This window comes from Coffea arabica, chromosome 11e (assembly GCF_036785885.1).
Source record: "Coffea arabica cultivar ET-39 chromosome 11e, Coffea Arabica ET-39 HiFi, whole genome shotgun sequence".
Classification (NCBI taxonomy): Eukaryota; Viridiplantae; Streptophyta; class Magnoliopsida; order Gentianales; family Rubiaceae; genus Coffea; species Coffea arabica.
In genome coordinates, this window is record NC_092331.1 from 56,963,420 (window position 1) to 56,978,237 (window position 14,818).

At 37.0% G+C, this 14,818-nt stretch overlaps 2 protein-coding genes across 2 annotated transcripts; both read right to left on the bottom strand.

Annotated features, from left to right (window-relative positions):
• Positions 1-727: 727 nt before the first annotated feature.
• On the bottom strand, positions 728-4,060 carry LOC113715531 (lysine histidine transporter-like 6). The gene is made up of 8 exons (XM_027239757.2): positions 3,867-4,060; positions 3,637-3,773; positions 3,092-3,475; positions 1,831-2,224; positions 1,576-1,681; positions 1,389-1,480; positions 1,230-1,298; positions 728-1,050 (listed from the first exon to the last, which is right to left on the bottom strand). The coding sequence occupies exons 1-8, from the start codon at positions 3,903-3,905 to the stop codon at positions 952-954; spliced, it is 1,320 nt and encodes a 439-aa protein (XP_027095558.2). The 5' UTR covers positions 3,906-4,060; the 3' UTR covers positions 728-951.
• A 2,529-nt stretch (positions 4,061-6,589) lies between these two features.
• Positions 6,590-14,383, bottom strand: LOC140020965 (mediator of RNA polymerase II transcription subunit 25-like). The gene is made up of 15 exons (XM_072071635.1): positions 14,166-14,383; positions 13,660-13,690; positions 12,956-13,019; positions 12,655-12,785; positions 11,482-11,685; positions 11,321-11,386; positions 10,943-11,141; positions 10,088-10,158; positions 9,162-9,983; positions 8,555-8,608; positions 8,281-8,309; positions 8,017-8,085; positions 7,801-7,885; positions 7,419-7,505; positions 6,590-7,302 (listed from the first exon to the last, which is right to left on the bottom strand). The coding sequence occupies exons 1-15, from the start codon at positions 14,285-14,287 to the stop codon at positions 6,808-6,810; spliced, it is 2,529 nt and encodes an 842-aa protein (XP_071927736.1). The 5' UTR covers positions 14,288-14,383; the 3' UTR covers positions 6,590-6,807.
• Positions 14,384-14,818: the final 435 nt, after the last annotated feature.

Here is a 14,818-nt window from a genome sequence, read left to right on the forward strand (position 1 = left end):
TATACTAATAAAAAAGAAGATGCTTTCATCTTTTCTAAAGTGAAAGACAAGCTTCTAACTTTCCATTTTAAAGCAGAAAAAAAAAAGTGTTAGTCTGGTCATTTTCCAAATTAAAGAAGCTGAGGCCTGCCTTAGAGTTCGTAAAGCTCGGTAATGAATAATCATTTCCAATTTTTGCCTTTTAAGAGCGCACTAATTTTGACGGAACCACAAACAAAGTAGGTGTTTCTTTGAAATCAATCCTATATAGCCTAGGGAAATGGAACCACACAACTAGCTTTGTTGTTACTGATAATGATTTTTATCTTGGATAAATTATTTATGTCCCTCTTGTACTTTTGCATAATACTACATGATCTCCTAAGATTTCTAAATATCCACGCTACTTTCTTATAGTTTTATGTAAAATAAAAATTAATTTTAACAAAATTTCATAATGTTGTTAGTTGAAATGCCATAATAGTGCCCTTATTTGAGAACTCAATGTTGAATAAGGGTTTAATCACTTTGCATCAAATTATAGGGGAGATTATGTGAATAGATAAAAAAATTACAAGAAGTTGCATGGATATTTATGTAGAAGGATTAAGTTGTTATTATACTTGCATCAAATGCAAAAGTGCGTCTCTGTCACCAGCCTAAAATGCTTTCCGTCCATTTTTATTTTGCGCAAAACTACAAGGGAATCATATCAATTTTTTGGAAACTTCAGAATGATCATGTAGTCTCATGCAAACCACACAGGGTGTTGTGTTACCCTTTTATGTAACTCATTGTTTATGAAGGAATCAATGCCATTGTTTGTAGGGACTAGGGACTTGTTTTCTTTGGTAAAATGATCAGAGTTACAGAAGTGTTCCCGAGCTTATGATACCCAAGTGCCAAATAAAGAGGAGAAACTTTAGCTAGGCTAATATTTGGATGCTTCTATTGGTTAATGACAGACCATCTTCATGTGTAGAACTTGTAAGTGGAGGAATCAGCAACAATATTCCGCAGCCCACCAACAGTTGAAGCAATCATGATAAACATTCCGATGAAAATGCATGACTGCAATCAATGAAATAATCAGAAGTTAATGAAAGAGGCATCTGTAGATTTTGTTCATCATCTTTCTTTTGCCATCATATGCTGCAAACAGAGATTAGGCCATTTTGTCGTCAGCCATGTTTTCAGTTTTCCCTTGTTAACTACAATTAGCTGACTACGTTCTATGCAATCGTGCTTACCCAATTGATAAACCATGAGACGCTAAATCTTCTTGGTTTCATGAGTTTTAACCAGATTATGCTTGGAAGCTGCCAAAAAAGCACCCCAGATAAGTGGATTCTTGTGTGACCCAAAATCTTCAAACAAGAATAAATTTGATGGAGACTAGTAGCACTTACAAAATAAGAAGTGGGAGCAAAACCAAATCCACCAAAGAAACCAAGAAGATCCCCAAAGAAAGGGAAAGTGACGCCAACGAATAAAGTGAAAGCTGCCAGATTGAACAACACATTCAATCAACAACAACATAGAGACCAGAGAAATGATTGTCAGCGCTGTCTATTTACAATCATTAGAGATTCTTACCAACATAGGTAGAACGGACGATGAGTCTTAGAATCATTCCAGGTGGGATCCTGGATCTTTTGACGATTGATCGCTCAATTAAATCAAACACTGGCATTGCGTAAACCTGCAGTGTTTTTTTCTCTTGTTAGTTGTACCTCCAGCTATATACTCAAGAGATTCTTGTGCCCACACGTATTTTAATTATGAAATCAACTGCATGGAAGAAAAGGTAATTCAAACTGATTGAACTTGAGTGATCAGTTTCAATGATACCTGATAGCTGCCTATGACATGGACAACCACCATCATGTTAGCAGCAGCAATAAGCCATGAAGGTCTCTGAAGTCCAACTAACACATTGTCAGCAACGTCTTGGCCGAATGCCCAGTATCCGATGAAAGCAACTGGAAAATAGCAAATTCCATTGATGAAATAGGCCCCCAAGGCACCTTTCCACATGGGAACTTTTGAGGGCTTCTCAGGTGTGGAAGGAATGGTGGCCTGAATCTCAAGGACCACAGCATGACCAGCATAGGCAAATGTTATCTGGCCCAATGCATTGAAGAAGCGGAACATTGAATCAGCTGCACTGGCTTTCTTGTATCCATAGTTCACATTTGGAACCCTACCTCGACTCAAGCAAGCCACCCAGGCTATAGTTGAATAGCTGCCACGGTACAAGAATTTCGGGTGATATAGAATAGGATGATTCTAACGTAAGCAAAAGTGTCTACATAGCCTGTTTCAGCAAAAACTAGTTTCATAATGTTACAGATATTTTGATATCCATTTCCAGCTTCTCAAAACATGGACGCAATTGCTAAAATCACCTTTGGGAGTCCTGATTAGGATATTGCTAGTCCTGAAGAATAAATTTCAATGGTACTTGCCAAAAAGGACAGAATTTCAACAATATAGTTACAAAGCATGCTCTTGTATTAGTATGACTACCATCCTGAGAGAAGTTATTAATCTATTCCGACTGCAAAAGATGGCTTCTTTGGAAGTTTACGTCAAGAAGCACTTTCGCAAGTTCAAGTTAAGTTAGACTTTAGCTTCTATTCCTTATCGATGAATAATCTAATTTTCTATGCATCTCTCTCTCAGACGTGTCCAAGTTGTAAACTCATTATCTAGATAAAATTCCTTTCCTCTGTGAATCAAAGCAACCAGCGAATTAATTAGCTGTGCCATACCATTCCACAAGTTACATGTCTAGTTTTTGAGTAAAAGATTCGCAATCGAATTTTTCAACAAAAAGTAAAGTAGATGGTCCACTTACCCCAGAACCCTGCACAACAATAGATTGATCTTACTTGCAATGATTGAATGCCAAGTTTCTCAAAAGCTGAACTATAGAATTGTAAGACTACCTAACTAGCAGAACATAGATTTCTGCCTTGAGTTCAAAGTTACAAAATCACAAACTGATAGTACTGAGACAACTTTTCGTTGGTGAGATGAAAATTATCAACATTATACGCATAAAGTGGTTGGTCAGGCCCCTCAGTTGGCAAATAAAATCAGCAAGTACCTCAAAGACATGATTGCAGCTGCCAAAGAAACACCAGACACAGAATTGAAGTTAGGTAATTGAGAGAGGAAGAAATGGAGGGCTCCAAAGATGCAAATCCAGTATGATTCCTTGAGTCTGGTGCAATTTGTACAAGTTATCTCCACAAATTTCTTAAGACAATTTCCTCCGGTAACCATATAAACAATGTCACAGCCAACCTGAACAATCAGCTGCTGAGGGAGCACAATCCATGGCCCAAATTTTGGTCCAAAAGCATGTCTTCCAAGATCATAGTACCGATCAAATCGAACTCCGGGTACACATTCATGCAACTGAATCATCTGCCACATTGTATTTAAGGTGATGCACCATGAAAATATCATCACCACTGTCCCTGGTCCCCTGAAAGATGCAAAAGGAAGGAAAACAAAACAAAAACATGAACCAACCATCATTAAATTTTTTTGGGATGCAAATGGAAAATTTCGGCTAAGTTTTGCATCCCATGAAAAATATGGTGCACCTATTAACTGAGACATGAAAACTAAGAGCAGGGTGCATACCAGCCTAAGTAAGCCATGGCATAAGGGAGGCCGAGGACACCAGCACCAACCATGGCTGTGACAGTGTGGAAGGTTGAGTACCACCATTTGGCTTCTCTTGGGGGTCCGTCTTCTTCCCACCTATCATCTGGAATTTCCTGCAAGAAGACAATACTCACGAAGCTCAAATTTGATGTGCAAGAAATTTATAGAGCTTGAAATTAATGCATGTATTATGGCATGCAATGAACCTTTGGAGCTGGAGGAGGTGGAGGAGAAGCTGAAACCATGTTTGCTAGTTTTTCAAAGAAAGAGAGCACAAGGAATTCTTGTGCTCCTCAGCATTTATTTGTGGTGGTTGATGATGACTGAGTTAGTCTTGTAGTAACAACTGACAAGAAAAAAAGCAGCATTGTTCATTGGTGATCTTTACTTTGCTTACTCGCTTCTTAGGTTTTACTAGTCAGACCGACAACGATTTTCTTCCACACCTGAAATTATTTAGGTCAGTAGCATCACAAAATAGTAAAATAGCATTACCAAAAAAAAAATCACAAAATACTAAAATAGACCTAATTTCACTAAAATACGAGTCGATTTGGCTGCCTAAGAGAAGGAGAATTGCGTGAGATTCAAAAAAATAGAGGCTTAAGAGTTCACCATATCAGCTGTAATTCTCGCAACGTTCTTAATATACGATTTGTCATTTTGTAAGTACTCGTACATTTTTAAATCATACGATAATTATGCACATAAAACAATCACGTAGTTAACTTAATTCAGCATTTAAATATAATAAATTCAGATCTTAACATATTCAAACATGCTTGATAATAAAAAGTAAAATATTTGAATTAATTAAGTGGTATTGAATTTTTTAGGCAAAATTTGTTCCAAAAAATAAAGTGATAAACTATTTACTTATCACTTAATATGATATACACTAAAATATATTAAATTAGTGTTTAACAATTCAATAATTTAAAAGATTCAGATTTTAGTTTTTAAACTTTACTTTTATCAAATGTAGCCTAGAGTTTTCAGATAGAGTGAACATATTAACTTAGAGCGTGAAGACCATTGGAAACTTGTCATAGTCCGTCTTGCCATGAAAGCTTTGCATTTCCAAGGTTTAATGCGTGATAATTGATAAATGCAAATATAAAAAAAGGGTAAATGCAAATATAACTCTGATAAATAATTAAAGTGGCCATGTATGTGGTAGCAAGCTTTTGCACTAAAGGACGTTCTTAAATTGAATAAGATAGTCATCTACTTCTAATTGTCTGGTCCAATAATTTTCTACCTCGTGCAATGTTTGATAACTACTACAAGAAAATATTTTGAAAAAAGATATGATCTTTTTTTGTCGTTGATATCTTAGAAGTTCTTGTTTCTTTTTAAATTACCAAACAAACTTTATCACGATTGAAGACAGAAAATTAAAGTTGCAATGCAGTATGTATAATTTGTTACAACTGTAAAAGCCCTTTTGTTCCCCCTCCCCCACCCCCCACCCAAAAAAAAACTAAACTCGTAAGAGTTTTAAAAGAGTGCTACCACCAATTTCATGGATGGTCGTCTCTAATTTACTTAAATTTCCTCGAAAGCAAGTTAAGCAACAAATACGATTAATCCTGCAATGAATTTTAATGGCCTACACTTGTATGTTAGTCATTGGCTGGCTAGTACTGACTTTTGTCTGTGACGAGAAGGAAAAATTAAATCCCAGACACGTTAATGAAAAGACAAGAAAACACAACACACATCATCTCCGAGAAAACCTCGTTCAAGATTCCTACGGCAATGTTCACTTATGTTTTGGTTGGGACGTGAGGTTAGACTGGGCAGTCCACTACCAACAACCAGGAAAAGCTCTTCCACTGGATTATTCGCACGCAAACATCTGAGTTCTAGACTGGAAATTCGTAATACATATGTAACCAAAATAATAATAATAATAAAGGACTTTGTCCAACGAACAGCCGTGCAAGTCCAATTAGACTCCCTCGCCTCGCCCATAATATAAGAGTAGAGTAATAATTATTATCATTAAACAATAAATAAAAAAATAAGAAAATTTCCGGTAAAGTTCTATAAGTGGATACCCATTTTGCAGAGCATCGAGACGTGTAAAATCTTCTTTTTTACGTTTGTCATGGTGGCAGGCAGCCTAAAGAATCATTTCCTTTCTTTTTTTTTTTTTTTTAAAAAAAAAAAGGGAAACATACATGATTAGGAAATGCTTCTGAAGGCTACAATTATATCATATGAAAGATAAAATTAAGGTGAAGTATTTCGAGATTTGCACTAGAGGGAGATAAGTTGGTGGGTGACCAATAGCCATCTCAAAATGATTACAGAGTATAATGCTTTAGGAAGCAATAGTTTCAAATGATGAATGGAACCGGAAAACGTCAGGGTGTACATTCGTGAAGCCTAAAGGTGGTGGAGGCCTACTTAAAATCTTTCAATTGATGTATCCCCACTCCCAGTAACTTTCTGTCAGTGATCCTCATTCCTCAAAAAGTACAAATGACGCATATTTTATGTAATCAACCAGAGTCTACTCTCTGTAAATAAACGCTCTTTGTTATATTTGTACAAGCACAAAACAAAATTAAAATAAGATTAAAAAAAGACAAGCATAAAGCAACCATATCACTCTTCAAGTTTATTTCGGTTACCGGTCCTAAGGATGGAGAGGTGAACGGGGTGATGCGGATAAAGTTACGCATTCTATGGTTAAAGCTAAAATGAAATACAGCCTCAGAATACCTCTGATAGCGCCTTAAAAGTTAAAAAGTTTACCTGGTAGGGAGGGATTCCAATTCCTCCCCTCTTGTTCTCAACCTCGTACAAAAATACAGCCTCTAAGATATTGGATGTCATTCGGGTCTCAAAATAGTTATGTCAAAGTTAAGAACGGGGACAAACAGAATAATACGGGAAAAAGATGAGAAAATTTTGCCTATGCTACAAACCGAGAAAATTTACTCAAATTATTCGAGAAGAATACCAAGCATGCATTCTAGCGTCAGAAGAACGATACAGGAACCATACACGCTCTTCGCGCGCACACAGTTAAAGCTACCTTAAATCATGAATATTACGAGCATTTCTAAGACCCAATCAACTGCACAGGAATGTTAACTATGTCAAATAGGCAGCTTTGGACTACTTACACCAAAATCAACTCATGAAGGGTCCTCCAGACATGGTTGGAGGTCCTTGTGATGAGACTTGCCCCTGAGACATTAGTGGTGATCGGCCAGGGCCTTGCATGTAAGGTTGGCCCAATCCTGTCCCAACCATCTGTTGTTGCTGTTGTGGTTGTTGCAGCTGTGGAATTTGTTGCTGCTGTTGTAACTGCGGGATTTGTTGCTGCTGTTGTAGCTGTGGCATCTGCTGTTGTTGCTGCAATGGCATTAGCGGTTGCTGCTGTTGCATCTGAGCAAGGGGCTGCTGCTGTAGTTGTGCCAGAGGTTGCTGTTGCTGCTGTAACTGTGGCATGTGCTGCTGCTGCTGCTGCTGCAGCTGTGGAATTGATTGTTGCTGCTGTAGCTGTTGCAGCTGCTGTTGCTGCAACTGAGGATGCTGCTGTGCCTGTAGCTGCTGATGTTGCTGTTGTTGCAGTTGCTGCTGTTGTTGCTGACTCGGTATCTGAGGCTTAAACACAACCATGTCCTGAAACAGAGTGATTTTATTGTCACAAGAAGAAAGTAGTATCAAAAGCAATTCCAAGTCTTATGCTGTAGTTAATCCGGTTACAGCTTAAATCAATAGAAGCACTAACATCTTACCCCAGGAAAAAGCATCCCAATCAAGCGACAGGCTTTGTCAGAAACAGAGAGCAGCAGTGTTTGTGATGGTAACTGTATTACTGCACACTGATATTTTCCGAAACCAAAAAGAAAGAACATTAGGAAGCCAGGAAATTAAAATTACATAAATCCAACATGGTAAAAAAAAAAAAAGCATTTGAAAAATATGTATAAACAAAAGCTTTTCATAGTCATAGTAACAGCAGGAAATGAAAATAAATAAGCGGAATAAGTCAAGCACCAACATAACCCATACATGTCGCCAGCACTCCAAGACGTTGGAGTACCTTCATCTCATTTATGGAACCCATATATTATCTATCTAGCTCGATGTATATATTAAGTCTTTCAGGGTACTTACAAGCTTCTTTTCTTGCAGCTGCCCAAGAAACCCATGCTGATTCATTGCCCGAAATACTAGAAAGTCTGCCTTTCCCACATATTGCCTGACAGACAAGGAAACAATGAAGTAGAATAAATGTATCAGTCATAAGTACTAAAAGATAAAGGTTAAAGACTCTATTCTATTACTAAAGTGCTGAAGGAGAAACTATAGCTCCGCCAAAATAATGATTACTTGTTATTCATGTGGTCCTGTGATATAAGACGTACTATCTGCATGGTTGGTGGCCAATTTGCCGCAAGCCTGAAAAAACAATTTCCAAGCACAACAGAAAACTAGTCATCCTAGTGCAGATAGATATTATCAAAGAAATAAAGCTGGGATAGATCAAAATCAGATTGACAAACACCCAGTCACTTGCAATATCAATTATAAGAAGACGTGAAATGACAAAAGAAAAAAAAAACTTATTTAGCATCAGGGACTTCGTAGCCTTACGTCTCAGAAGCCGAGGCACTCCTATATCCCTGAAACAGTTGAATTAAATAAAAAGTTCAAAAGCAAATCAAGTAGTTATCAACATTTATTAAGAAAGAAGCCAAGGAGAAACTATGATTTACAACAAAATGCTATATATCACATGGGGATGACTTAGAAAGGTCCATCTAGAGCAGTCATTTGCTATAATAAAATTGGTTACAAATATAAAAAAGACTAGAAAGAAGAAACATCAAACTCTTTACCAAGAATCAGCAAATCCGTTTATCCATACCTCTAATCTGGTAATGAAAACAGGCTGCCCTTGCCTCTGCCCAGATAAGTTTCCCTGCATCATTCAGCAATAAGTTCAGTTATTGCATGCTTCAAGTCAGGCTAAGACTAACTACATATATATAGTTCCAGAGATTCTGCCAAAAGAAATGTATATTCATCTGAAACAGTAATCTCAGTTCTCTACACTAACTAGTAAACCACATACATATTTGAAACACTACAAGACCTAATCAAGCCAACAATTCACACTAACTTCAACCGCTATGTCATGTTAACCCCCTTTAGCCTTTCTTAAGTCTGGCCCACACAACACTGAATTAGCAAACAAAGCATGAGGCCAATACTTTACAAATCTCCTTCCCCTCCCCCAAAAAATAAAAAAATGTTGCTGGTTCTTTGCTGATGCACCGTGTATCTCAGTCTTGTCATGCTTTGACCACATTTTTATTGTCCAGAAAAGGAAGAACATTATACTCTATTTTACACCTGTGAAAACAGAAATTTGAGCCGAAAAAGCTTACAAGTAGGTGAGTCAGACATGCTACCAACCTCTAACAGCTTATTATCATAAAATTCCATCCTTTTTCTTTGTTACATAAACGTACCTCCCAGACTTTGACGTATTTTGATTGTGCTGATGGCAACGTATTTGATGTTTGCTGAGGCAATGGCATATTAGCTCCAGCATTGTTATTAACACCAAGAGGCTGCATTCCTGGCTGAACTTGCTGTGACATTCCTGGAGTAGGAATCATTGTTCCAGTTCCAGAAGGAATACCGGATGCCCCAATGCCACCCATCATGTTTTGATTCATGGTCATGCCACTCTGTACCATTTGCGTACCTGTCAAATTCCCTTGGCTCATGCTAGGAACAGTTTGACCCATGCTAACACCTCCTTGGTGGTTACTCAATGGCTGAGACATGCTAAGGTTTGAAGACCCAGATACATTCGAGGTTGTAGTAGGAAATGATGCAGGAGCTGGATTCTGTGCACCCTGTGCATTTCCTGCTACTGGCGCCGACCCAGATACTGATGTAACACCTGATTGCCCAGATGATATTAGAGTTTGAGCAGCAGGAATAGAAGATGTCATCCCACTCGATATCATGTTGGAGAGAATAGGTGTCCCTCCCATGGACTGAAGTCCCATAGAAGTTCCTCCTGCAAAAGCTTGCCGTGCTTGGGCAACATCATTCAAAATTCTCACATTTGCTGGAGCAGCACCCACAGGACGTAGTGACTGTGTCATACTACTAACAATTGGTTTCATCTCTTGAATATTTTCATTAGTTGATACCATGTCCTGAGATGCAGATATAGGCGAAGAAGTTTGCAAGTTTGGAATAGGTTGCGAGGAAGCCCGAGGAACTGATGGAACATGTGGAAATGTAGGTCCGCTCATGGATGTCACAGTGGTTGGCTCCTAAAATGTAACATATCAGACGTGTTCCATAATTATTGACATAGAAACTACAAAATTGACATTCTTCACGTCATAGCTATCAAGAAATGAGATTTCTGTCTTACAATTTTCACAACAGCAGGTGGGATGGTTCCAACAGAACCGGGTTGCCGATTCACGACAGCTCCAGCATTTGCTGAAAGGAAAGTATTAAGAGGTTAGAAACCACCAAGAATGACATGAAAGACTACAGTATATTTTGGATTCATGATTCTCCTCCAACAGATATGCAATGCCTATGTAACTCCATAAAGTCTCAATAAATGTTTTATCCAAGTTTAAGCATTATTATTTCATTTAGTTATGCAAGCAATGACATCTATTCTTCTGATGCTTTTTGGACGAATTTTTATCTCCAATTTAGCAATAAAGAATAATACTAAAATCCTTTTTACATTCTATAGAAGCTTGTAAAAATGGTCATGTTGATAAGTGCATAATAGGAAAAATTAGCTACTGCCTTTTCAACCTGAATCCGAATTCTAGGAGATCTCTAATGGAAGTGTAATAGAAGGTGTTAAAATCTCTATATTTACGAGCACTTAGACAAGTGCGGACATGCTGCCATTACCAAAATACAACTAATTGACGAGCCTCTAGAGAGATCAGGATTGACCTAATTATTGCCATTGTATGAGCAAACTTTCTGACCCTCAGCACACAAGGGAGGAGTAGATGCAATGTTAAAAGACAAAAAGTATGAGACGTGTTTGCCATGTAGTTAGAAAGAGAATGTTGATCTTCATCCTTTGACATAGCAGATTAACTTGAAATTACTTGACTAAAGCAAAACAGAATTTGTTCCCTGACTAATGACCACAAACATCAAATTCATCCTCATCTTTTCATCCATGTTAGAAATTTGGATCTGTGAAAAATGATTGAGGCCCTGCAAATAGTGTTTCCAAGCAAAAAAAAACCTGACTGAACAGATGTCGAAGGTGGCCCAGAAACAGAAGCTGCATCGACTTTAACAGGGCTTTGTGTTGATATATTTGTCATTCCTGAGCGACCTAAAGCCACACGAGCCTCTATAAAATTCTCTGATATGAGAACAAGAAAATGAGGATTCTTGCCATTGTCAACAGGTGGATCTGGCGCTCGAGGATTTCGCTTTCCCTGTATTAACAAAATAAAAAAATAAAAATAAAAAACAGAAAAAAAAAGATGATAAAACACAACAACTACGAATCTTCTTTGGTAAATGGGAATATGTTACATAAGCTATACTCTTGATTTTCATCATTATCAATATTTAAACTCATTAATAACAAATTGCGTATATTTCCCACACTTACCGCATTATAAATTGCTTTTAGCTTGGGAAGCTGCTTTGGACAAATAACTGACAAGGAGATATTGCACTGCAAGAACGGTGATAACTTCTGTAATTGCTCAAAACGGACTGTAGGACAATGAAGAATGACCAAGAAAAAGGAAGCTTCAACTCTGTCACTACCTGAGCAAATGACTTTGCAACTGTCTCAGCATCAGAAAGTCGACCGTCTGATTGAATTTCTGTGTTCTCACTCTGCTCAACATTCTGTCGCGGCCGATAAACCGGTGTAGGCAATGGATAAGGGTTACTGGCAGCAACAAGGATACAGTGTTTATGGCTATCCAGATTTTGTTGAGTTTGATTTCCATTTTTAGAAGAAATCATCTGCAATAACACGCGAAAATTTCCTCAAAAAATTAGTTTCTTGAATCAATACATGTAACTTATCAGAATAGTCTTTTATCGTAATATCATTTTCCAGTTGAAAGTAGATATAATAGGGAGTTCTCATAGATCTCAACATGTTAGTGGTGAGATTGGACAAAGTATATACCTACACATTTGAAAAGCACAGCACACTATTGAATGTACACCATATACCATGATAGTCGTTTTTGTACCAGAATTAGGAGCATAAAACCAATAAATACAATATTGAATAAGATCAACTTAAAACTACAGCTGTCAACATGCAGACAAGAGAAATCAGAATTTTATTATCACTCAGAGCACTGAAATAGCCAAAACTTTTTGAGTTATATCCATGAACAGAAACATTGAGGAATTGTAACTTATATACCGTGTAACCCTTGTAAAGCTCCTGCATCAAATCCTATCAACTCCAAAATAAAACCAACAAACAATAACCTTGTCTAACAAAACAAGGTCAAACATCATTGTAAACAACAAACTGAAATTTCTATGACAAACTGCCCTGATCACCTTATCTTATGAAATTATAAACAAAAGATCAAAAATGACAACAGAAAGAAGAAAAAAGCATTAGAGGAAATGTCTGTCTTATAGATTTAACTATGAATCACTTCCAAGTACAGATAAATCCATCTAAACTGACAAAGATTAGGAAATTTGACCACTGGTAAGATTCAAAATTGCAGTTGTAGTTAAAATTTTGATCATGCAAGTCCCTAGTTAACAGAAATTTGAAGAGGGACAAAACTAAGAGAAAGTTAACACTGCACAAGCAGGCACCTGCCCTCACGTAACAAGAATCTTGCTACTCTTAAAGTAGACATATTAGATTAGCAATAAAAAAAATTCATTCATTTCAAGAAAATAAACCAATAATTAAAACATCGAAGAAATACGAAGAGTCTAAAAATCAATCCAAACCATTAAAGCTTCAGCAAGCCCTTCTGCAATTGCAGCATCATTGAAACCGCCACCACCAAAGGGTATTGCTGAAAGCCACTCGAAAAATACATCAATATCTCTTGTCCAACCACTTCGTTGCACCAGACAGGCTGCATAGGAAAAGGTAAAATAAGGAAAACGGGATGGAAAAAACCTCGATGAGTAGAATTAAGATATTCAACCAGAGTTATGAGCTCAAGTCACTTTACTCAATGGGTCAATAACTCTATAAAAGGCAAACAAAAACCTTGAGCATGGCAAAGAGGATAGAAATACGCACCACTATATGGACCATGACTATTAAACGTGACCAGAGAGAGGTTGACATTGGCAGCAGACAGCTTCTGCAAAGTTGAACAGAGCATGGCAATACTCAGCAACCCAGTAAAATGTATTGAACACTATTTTAATCAAGTTATCAGATAAAAAGCAAGAAACATGAAGGTCTGTACAAAAGCAAATGGGAGCAGAGCCTCAGACAAGGACAGGAGCAAGTTCTTGCAGTTCTTTGCAGATTTACTTGAAGAATATTAAAGACAGCACAAAAGAAGTTTAAAATATTCACCAGAAGTCCTAGTGAGGTTTGTAAAACTATTTCTACCAGACAAATGACAAGAAAAATCAGTTTATTCCTAATTAATGGATAGGGTCTAAGAAGAACATGGCTTCCACTGGTCAGTCACATTTACTCCTGTGTTTCTCAAGAATATGTTCAACTTTAGCATTATGTTGCTCGTACTCAAACAGAGCAGCGCAAAAACTCATACAGCAAGATAAGAATTCAAATTCTAAGGCATAAAGTAGTGAATTTAATTAATCAGAATAACACATCATCAACTAAGCTAAAACCATATGTGTTAAGACAAACCAGAGCAAATTACATGGCAACGGCTGACAACAGTCTTGTAAGAGAAATAAGCACAGACAAAAATACAAAAAACGACTATCACAAGACCAAAGCAAATATTTTGTGAACACACTTACCTGGCCTGTTGAGTCATTCGCGCAAAAACTCCTGGAAAAATTTCAGAAGAAACAACATAATTGAGTGAGTCAGCAAGTATGAATAATTGCAATAAATAACAGATAGACATTGTTCACATTCATTTATTCGAATTTAGCTTATCACAAATCACATTACTGCACTTGATCATAGTATGAAAGAAATAACACGACTTTCACTCCTTTCCAAAATCACAATGCATATTCATGGAAAATTGTAAACCAGAATCCAGCTCAATTTTGCAATTTCCACAATTATACAGTACCAGTCAACAGATTACGAAATAAAACAAAAGATTTGCAACACTAAAACTATTTTGTTACACCTAAGTTCCAATTAGCAGAATTACAAATTAAAAAAATGATCATTAGGTACAAGCGAGCATTACATTTCGTTATTTGCACGCACATGAGTGTGTATTTGCGTGCTTTTCGAGGAGAGCAAAAATTAAGAAAAACTAAAAAAGCGGAAGATATGGTACTAATACCTAATAACTTTTTCAAGGTAATCAGAAAGGACGGTGTGCCAAAATGGACCAACAGCGGCCGTGCCTTCGACTGCTACGATCAGATGTCGCTCCCCCGCTGCCGTAGCCACCACCGTCGCCATAGGAACACTCGGCACTGTGTGTTCAGTGCGTGAAATTTTAGGAATTATGTCAGTTAGTAGTCCGACTGGGGCTTTATAGGCAAGGAATTGAAAGTAAATAGAAAATGAAAAAGAAAAAGGATACAGATGAACGAGCCAATTTCCTGCCGCTAGACTGACGTCACTTGGATGACAAGGCGGAAGGACTAATTCATTTTGGGCCCTCTATATTATCGCAAATTATAAAGTTTCTTTCAATTTTTGTTTTGTTTTTAGCCATAAACTTATTAAAATGTCTCGAACCACCTTACTACTTTTATCTCAGTAGTCAAAAAAAAATTATTCATACAGAATTATATAGATTTTCAGTATGAAAAATAAGAAAAAAATGGTTTTTGAATTTATATTATTTTTATACATTTTCAACACTTGTCAATGTGTGATAGCTATAACTCGAGAAAATAATATAGTTTTTGAATGAAAATGATCTAAAAATAAAATTTTCAGTGTAATATAGTAATTATAGATAACTCTAGAGTTCAAAGTGATGAG

Bases quoted from the DNA above. Each gene is read 5' to 3' on its own strand.
- LOC113715531 (XM_027239757.2), bottom strand. From the start codon at position 3,905: ATGGTTTCAGCTTCTCCTCCACCTCCTCCAGCTCCAAAG. The intron at 2,225-3,091 runs GTACTTGCTGAT...GTACCGTGGCAG, and splicing joins GCTGCAATCATGTCTTTGAG to CTATTCAACTATAGCCTGGG. The intron at 1,299-1,388 runs GTAAGTGCTACT...CTTTTTTGGCAG, and splicing joins TTGCTCCCACTTCTTATTTT to CTTCCAAGCATAATCTGGTT.
- LOC140020965 (XM_072071635.1), bottom strand. From the start codon at position 14,287: ATGGCGACGGTGGTGGCTACGGCAGCGGGGGAGCGACATCTGATCGTA. The intron at 11,142-11,320 runs GTAAGTGTGGGA...TTGTTAATACAG, and splicing joins TAAAAGCAATTTATAATGCG to GGAAAGCGAAATCCTCGAGC. The intron at 8,310-8,554 runs GTATGGATAAAC...CAACTGTTTCAG, and splicing joins TTTTCATTACCAGATTAGAG to GGATATAGGAGTGCCTCGGC.